We start from the raw sequence: 8,505 nt of genomic DNA on the forward strand, positions 1-8,505 counted from the left end.
TGCTTGCTTTAAAACTGACGGTAGTGGTTGAATTCCAAAAATACCTCTTAAATAAACAAAACTAACGAGTGAATACCGCTGCTTTTACTTTTAGGGAGATAAACAATCCACGGGCCAATCACTAGCAAGGGGTGTGTCTAAATCACGTGGAAAAGGAGCATGAGTCGATTATTTGTCTCCCTAAAAGCTAGCGTATACACTCTTTCCAAACCCAAATATATACTAGACAGAGTTATTTACGAACATCATCTATTCTTTTCGTCCAACGTCGTTTGCAAGTTATGCTCACACAAAAGTGTATAATTGCAAACATCTTACCATTAAAATCAATGCACTGAAACTCTTTTGAGTCATGATAAAATTCATTGTGATAAGAGTCTCTGTAAGCCCCCCTCCCCACCTCCCACTTCAAAATGAAGGATTCCTTCACGCTCTTGTATCCATACAAATCATGAATAAATCAACTAAATTAATAAACCATTAAAGGCAAACACCGGCGCGTGGCAGATGTAGTTCTAGTTTCTCGTGCCATCAACGCTAAATTTAGCTCCGTGGAGACTTGTTTGGCTTTTAACAAAGGAATAAATAAAAGAATAAATAAAGTAAGTAAAAGCAATCAGTAAATGGTGGTCAATGCTCACACAGGCACGTGGAGGTGGAGCACATTGATGACGCCCATGGAGGCGTCCCACCCGGCTGTCTTTATCGCCAGCACAATGGTCACGAAGAACAACAGCGACAGCGGTGACGCTGGAAACACTCCATTGTGGAAATTGTTCTGCACAAAATGATCAAGTACTCTTCATTTTGCACGGAGTCACTTTTTTTTGGGGGGGGGGGGGGGGGGGGGCACATGCCTGTTTATGTTTAAAAGTCTGTCGCTTCTCCCCCAATTTTAATAATAATTACCAGTGTGTTAACATGAAGCTGGCAGCCATCTGTCTACCTAGGCTGAACATGAGCTTCACATCTTTCTTCTTCTTCTGCGTTCGTGGGCTGCTTCACATCTTTAATTTAAGTTCCCGTCGAAAATTCCATTATCAGTTTTCCCCTCTTTCCTTTTTTTTTAAGGCAAATACCTGTTTATTTTTAAACTTTAATTATTTTTAAATAAGGTAATTACTCAATTAGTTTTGGGAAAACAATTAATGTCTTGAACAAGTTGAAGAATAGCTGATGTTAAACAGTTTAGGTCTTTAGTTTAAAAGAAGTTAAACAAAGTCTATGTATTTATTTGTTTCATGTTAATATGTCCTTTACTCTTTAGCAACCTGTGTACAACTTTGAAACATCATTTGTACAACTGATGATAAAATGATCTAGCTGAGGTTTCAACAGCACTGACCTTCAACTTGCCGATACGTTTCTTCCATGAGATGACTCCGCTCTCCCACACAGCGTGCAGGGCCTCATGGTTGAGGTTGACATCAACACCATCTGGTGTGACGGTAAAGGAAAACGCAACAGCAGCGTGCGCTTCAGCCATTCTGGTTCTGTAGCCAAAAATCCCAGCAAGATGAAGGAGTTTCTATGCTAGAGTCGAATGCAAAGTGGTCCACTAGAAGACGCAGACTGTCTGAATAAAGGGTATGTTGCTGAAGGCCTATGAAGCCTCCAATGGGACTAGTCCTGCAATAGTCTGCTCCTGAAAATAACAGCGGTGAAAAATATTAGGGTTAATGAAAAGCAGCCTTACTAAGTTCCTTATACTCACTCTAGTAACACACACTTCACAAATTACAAATTGTACAAGCTAGCTAGGTGAAAAAGTGCCTGACGATGTAACGATCGATTCTTTTCATGACAATTGCAATTGCATGCTCTCCACTAGACTTAAAAACTGGCAGAAAATTGCTCTTATTTAACATAAGTTACTTTCACTCATTGCTTAATTAGTCCTACCTAAAGTCGAAGACCTGTCTGACATGTATAGCAAAATCAACTTGCTGTAGTGATTGACAGGTCATCTTTTTGTCATAGTATCAAGATCCGTCTGAACAGTCTTTCTTGATCAATGGAGAACAGTCATGCAGTGACCGAGTCACCATATCACACTCACAGTTATTTTGCTGTACATTTGTGGTCATCTTGATGTACATTCTCTGACAAAAGACTCCACAAGATCTAAATGTGTCTTGTAAAGCAGTTGTACTTCGTTACATCTCAGCCTGCCAAAATCGTCTATTTGAAGCTATGCATAAAATGTGTGTGTATAAATATGTCTATAGAGTTAGTGTGACCTGGCCGCTGTAACACTAACATTGTAGCAATCAGGCATGGGAATTCCAAAATAGAAAAAACTCTGAAAATAGGCCGAGGTCCAGGGGCCGCCAAGGCCCTGGGCGGGGTACAGGGTCTTTTTAACAGGACTGCCTGAACAATAACAAACTTTTTTCAATGAATGTATCCCTAGTCCAGTGCTCTTTGTTTGTAAGGCCACAACAAATTATGTAACTTGCACTCACTTCAGTGTACACATGAGAAAATTTTTACTCAAACTTCAATGTGCCCTGAGGTGAATTAATGCATGATCATGAGATTGTTTACATCATCACTCGTAACAGCACATTGAAATGTAACACTGCTCATATTCACTCCTAGTCCTATCAGAATGGAATCAAACACACAGATACGGTGACCAATCATTGAATGGGAACCAGCACAAAACCACAAAACCGGGTCAGTATTTTACTTCTTATAAGTTCCCCGTCAGACTGACACAAAGAAGCACCTCCAACTCCAAGTGTTCCGGGAAAGGTAAGTGAAGCGTAGCCTACCGTGTGTTGTTGATCGTCGCTGAAAGGGGCCACTGCCTGATAAATTGTAAACTGTGCAAAACCACAACAATACAAAGCACAGCACACGCTCGGCCCCACACGCTTACCTAGATTGAATCATTAATGCATGATCAACTGCAGACCAATCGTCGCGATCTCGCTTCCAAAGCAAGCAGGGTGACCTCAGTACACGAGTTATTTTGCGACAAATAACTTGCCAAGTACTGGCTTACAGGTCACCCACACTCCGTTTGTATTCCAATACATCAGCGTTCAGGTAACTGGGTTCAAAGTCCACTTTTACAAGTACAACTAGCTTACTCTTTCAGCCATTGGTGGGAAAAAGGGTCAACGTTTGTGGAACAGGGAAACGTAACTCTTGATAAGCGACTCTTCTTGCGTTTCAACGCAAAAGATTACCTGAAGCAGACGACGTGTCTTTAGCGTGAACTTGCGAAATCTTTGTGGCAAGGGTTTATGAACTTCTCAAAAAGATGTCGGTTTTAGGGAAAGGGGTAGTTTTGATTGAACAAAAAGGTAGAATGAAGGTTGGCACTGCAAAATTGCATGACCGAGACAAATCGTCAAAGACAGCCTCACTGGACAGTGTTCACGCTGTCACTTCTCCTCAGTCAAATCGATCGTTTCAAGTCTGTGCAGAGACGGTGTTAATGCTCTGCAGCGTCGGAACCTAGTCTTACTTATAACTTTTCAAAGCTAGTTGATAATTTGACACCCGATCGATTTGTCAAAGATTCTCTTTCCGAAACCTCAGTGATGCCGCTTAGCAAAGCCTGCTGACCGTCAGGTGTCACGTTACGTTGGAGTCAGACCGCGTGCTCTTCCTAAAAATAGCAATTGTCACTGAGGCCAACTACTCTAAAACCGCAAACTGAAGTGGCAAAGAAAGAACTGATGTCATAAAATTATTGTCTGAGCTGACACTGACAAACTGGTGTCACCTCAGCCGGGCTGGCGAATCGAGGCAGTATAATTACTACTGATGTTGCACGATGACCGTAAATTACCGCTGTGTAGCGGCCCGGCGGTGTGGGCTGTTCAGTTGTAAACGCCGGGGGATGGTGTGCTTGGTAAACTGAAAGCTACCTTGCGCCTCAGTTGACAGTTCAGTTGATCAGTACTGAGTGGGCCACATTCCTCCCGGCGGCAAAATGAAAACTCACACAAAAACAAAACCGTATATACACACACTGACACACACATGCACACACACACTGCACAAATCACACAAACCGTGCTCACATTAAGGCTGAAACTGGGCTGATAAACTAAAAGTTAAACACCCGAACATTGTCTGACAATGACATTGATACAAACACTGTGAAATCACATGTACTGCTACTGTAGGTCTTGCCACCACCAACACCCACACTGAGCACGGAGACACGTTACTGAGTCTCCACCGTGCTGAGTGAATAGCATGTGCCTGTGAAGAAAAACCTGAACTGACATGCCCGGACCGGAGTAGTCTCAGCAGCCATGCCGAACAGCTTAAAATCGTAAGACCATTAAATTAGGCCCGTCTAGTCACAGACAATTCTTCCACTCAGTGAGTGTGACCTTGGTGCGGACCGTACTGATGTAAGTCTTCCTCTGGTCAACTGTAGTGACCGCAGTCACCTCGGTTGTGAACAAGTTAATAATTATACTGGGCCTGAGAACAGTTTACAGAACTAAGCCGCTGTACAGCAACAGAATGAAAGTCAAACAGCTGCTCCTCATATGTTTTAAAGGATGTGACCGTACTTGCAACTCTTTCCACTATGCGGTTGAGGCAGAACTGATTCAAAGTCAAGTCACCGAGTCTCAAACTCCAGGTAATGGATTCGCCGGTTTGGCTTGGTTTCCGCAAAAACGTTTTCCCAGCGGCTATGTGATAAGAAGTTAACTGGCACAGAGACAATCAAAAGAGAATTTAAGAATGTATTGCTCAACAACTGAGAACAACTCAAAAAAGGCGAGAGCTGGGTCATGTGGAACCAATCTTCTGGCACATTCAATGGGCACAGCGGGGTCGAGTCACAAAATTCAAAATAAGTTATCAACTTCCTGAACGGTTTTGAAACAAGAGCCTCGCCGCTTTGAAAATGTTAGTACACACTCAGTGTGTCCAGGTTGGATGACGAGACTGAAGTCTGGCCCTCTTCAAATTGTAAGGTCACAGCGGAGACAGGTTGGAGTTTTAAAACAAAGTCAAACAGAATTATACCATTTTTGAAATAAATGTTGATTCTTAAATCTTTAAACATTTCAGCAGTTTTAGAACTAGTTATGTGGACAATGATGACTCCAATCTTGCTGATCCTGGTAATATTTCAATGTTACAGAAGGCCAGTAGATTTCGTATCGATAAGTATAATATTGTCACTTTCTTCAATGTCTTTTGGGCTAGAGTAGCAAATAGTTCGTTTCTGATTATAGTTATACGTACGGCGAAGGTGAGAGCTTAATTTTGGCCACCCTCTTTTAACCAAGACGCGTTCCGTATGGGTGGCCGAGTGGTAACGCACTTGCGCTCGGAAGCGAGAGGTTGCGAGTTCTACCCTGGGTCAGGGCGTTAGCAATTTTCTCCCCCCTTTCCTAACCTAGGTGGTGGGTTCAAGTGCTAGTCTTTCGGATGAGACGAAAAACCGAGGTCCCCGGCTTCGTGTATACTACATTGGGGTGTGCACGTTAAAGATCCCACGATTGACAAAAGGGTCTTTCTTGGCAAAATTGTATACTGAGGCATAAAAGTGTCCACCAAAATACCCGTGTGGCTTGGAATAATAGGCCGTGAAAAGTAGGATATGCGCCGAAATGGCTGCGATCTGCTGGCCGATGTGAATGCGTGATGTATTGTGTAAAAAAAATTCCATCTCACACGGCATAAATAAATCCCTGCGCCTTGAATATGTGCGCGATATAAATTGCATAAAATAAAAAATTAAAATAAATCCCTGCGCTTAGAACTGTACCCACGGAATACGCGCGATATGAGCCTCATATTGATTGATTGATTGATGAACACTGTGTCTTATGTTACATCCGAGCATTTGGATAAGTAAAAGTTTTAATAAAACACGAAGCAGACTCTTTATGAGTTTCAAATCACTTCAATGTGATAACAAAAGACACCCACAATTTCAACATGTCACACAAAAAATACATAGTACATTATTTTTGGTCTGTTTTGCTTGGTATAGGCATGGTACTGTACTCTGCTCAGGCAGCGTCAGTGCTTTTCGCATCGCTTTAAACGATTTAGCCAGCTTCCCGCATTGGATTAAGCGAATTTAGCAAGATAATTGCAAAACACAATGACACGGGCAGGTAACTGTACGTACGGTAACTGAAGACAACACACTTTGCTTAGGCGTGCTCATAAGAACAAAATAAAGTTTGATGGACGTCTATTATGAACAAATAATTTTGTTCAGTCCACATCAGTTTGATAGTCTGGTGTGTCCGGTTTCGCCGGAACAGATGTGAAATCCCCTGTTTTCCGGAAAGACAGTTGTTGTCATCGTGCCAGTGGGAGTGTATTTTTCCTAGGAAAAAAACACTGCAATCTCGGAAGGGGAGTGTTATTTTCCTAGGAAAATTACACTGGCGCAAGGAAAATAACACTGCCACTTCGGCGGCAAATAAGACTGCCAGGAAAAAATAACTGCGTGAATTTTGGTCAGAGTGCACGAAGGCAGTGAGCCGAACTCAGTGCCCGTGTTGTTCCCCGGACTTGAAAAGTCAGCTCCATCTCTTCAGAGTGTCGCCGTGCCATCCTCCCCATGGACTCAGATCGGCATCGACATCACATCAATGCCAGAATCTCCAGGTGGTTTCAGCAGTATCGTTGTTGCTGTGGACTATTTTACCAAAGTCGGCAAAAGACACTGCAAGGTTCTTTTATGAACTGATCTGTCGTCACGGGTGTCCCAAGATACATATTAATGACCAGGGAAGAGAATTCGTGAATCAACTGTCTCAGTGCTGAGCTTCACAGGCTGAGTGGAGTGAAACAAAATATATCATCCACAGGTCAATGGCTTTGTTGAGAGAAACAACCGAACAATACAGTCGGCGCTGCTGAAAACTCTGCGTGATGAAGAAGATTGGGTTGATGCTTTACTGCCAGGGGTGTTCTTTGCCTTCAGAACGAGCGTATGGCCGACAAGCCCGACTACCGATTGAGGACCGATGGCAACGCCGTTAATGGCAGCGTCTTCGAAGGTTGTGAAGACACGTCTTGTCCTGAAGATATCAAGCAAAGGCTGGACAGTATCAGGCAGCTGTCCACTGTCGTGAAAGACTAAGTTTCAGAGAACATCACTCAGGCGCAAGACAGACAGAAACGTGACTACGAAAAGCGCCACGGCCAAAAGCGAATGTTTGTGGTGGATGAGCAGGTACTTCTGTGGAATCTGCGTCACGCGGATAGGAAAGGGAGGAAAATAAAGGCTCCGGCCATGGCAAGGTCCCTATGTGGTACATGCTGTCAATCAAAATCAGACTTACATTTTGAAAATCCCTGACGGCACAATCTTAAAGCAAACAGCACATGGCGTTAATTGAAAGCCGTACAAAGCTGCAAACGACTGCGGTCCACAAACTTCAATGAATACTGGTGCTAGTGTTCCGCAGAGTTCATCGACTGACGACGCCAACATTTTCGACACTTCCTGCAGTGCCAGTGCTAGTGTTCCCAAGAGTTCATCGTCTGATGACGTCAACATCAATCAACAGTTGATGCAAGACGGGAAAGGTGAATTGTGCTTAAGCAAGAGAAAGCGACAGAACAGAGCCGAACCTGTTTATGACTCTTCCGAACGGGTAAAACCTGACCGTTCATCAGAACGACAAATTGTTAGGGTTGACCCTGCGCCTCCAAAGCAGTTTACCCCAACGAACTCCACATGGAGAAGACTGAAATGCAAGACTCTGGGGTTAGCCGCACCTAAAAGAATGCCCTTCAGACCGAAAACGAAAGTGGGTGCTCCGCGTCAAACAGAAACAATTATTGGTGACGGAAATTGTTTTTTCAGAGCGTTAAGCCTGGAGGTCGCAGGGTCTCAAGATTTTCATGAAAAGATCCGACTAGTGTTAATTTCCTGGGCGTAGTCATTTTTACCTGGGTGAAGGAGTGTAATCTTCCTAGGAAAATAACACTCCCAGGGATAGTTTACTGGTGAAAAAACACTGTTGTAGTGGTTTTTTCCCCGCAGTGTTATTTTCCGACTACACCGGCTCAATCCCGGCCCAACTTTGAAGTGTGATGAATATTGCCTTGTTTGCAGCTCTGTACCTGTGGTACCTGTGCCTTTAATTGTATGTCGCTGTGGCATTGCACAGTGTTGCACCCCACTGTATATAACACTGGGGGGGGGGGGGGGGGCGGCGAGTGGGTCTCTGTCGAGTTTTTCTCAGGCTCAACGACCCCCCCCCCCTCCTTACCACCGTGTCACATGTCCATGTTGCAGCCTGACCCTTCACCTCATTCTTGGTGCACAGGCTCTTATTACATTTAGTCAAGTTCAGTTGTGTTCTCCCCTGAGTGATACAGTGTCTTTTGTCATAGTGCAAGGTACGCAGTGCACTGAACCAGCCGTGTCCGCATTTCGGCTGAAGGACGTTACAGATACAGGTAACGTTCCCTCCTGTGCGAACCGTCGTGTAGCCTATAGGTCACTTTTGATTCGTCCAGGCTCAGTTTACATGAGGTAAAAGCATC

At 43.8% G+C, this 8,505-nt stretch overlaps 1 protein-coding gene across 4 annotated transcripts in view; it reads right to left on the reverse strand.

Moving 5' to 3' along the window:
* Positions 1-3,087, reverse strand: part of LOC138962713 (carnitine O-palmitoyltransferase 1, liver isoform-like) — a 40,567-nt gene extending 37,480 nt beyond the window's left edge. For 2 of the 4 annotated variants that reach the window (XM_070334641.1, XM_070334638.1), the window contains exons 1-3: positions 2,885-3,087; positions 1,346-1,645; positions 642-778 (exon numbers count right to left, since the gene is read on the reverse strand). In XM_070334641.1, coding sequence (XP_070190742.1) covers positions 642-778; positions 1,346-1,486 — 278 coding nt within the window. In that variant the 5' untranslated portion in view covers positions 1,487-1,645; positions 2,885-3,087. Of the gene's footprint in view, positions 1-641; positions 779-1,345; positions 1,646-2,692 lie in introns of all 4 variants that reach the window. The other 2 variants (XM_070334639.1, XM_070334640.1) reach the window with 2 other exon arrangements.
* Positions 3,088-8,505: the final 5,418 nt, after the last annotated feature.

Source organism: Littorina saxatilis, linkage group LG3 (assembly GCF_037325665.1).
Source record: "Littorina saxatilis isolate snail1 linkage group LG3, US_GU_Lsax_2.0, whole genome shotgun sequence".
Taxonomy (NCBI): domain Eukaryota; kingdom Metazoa; phylum Mollusca; class Gastropoda; order Littorinimorpha; family Littorinidae; genus Littorina; species Littorina saxatilis.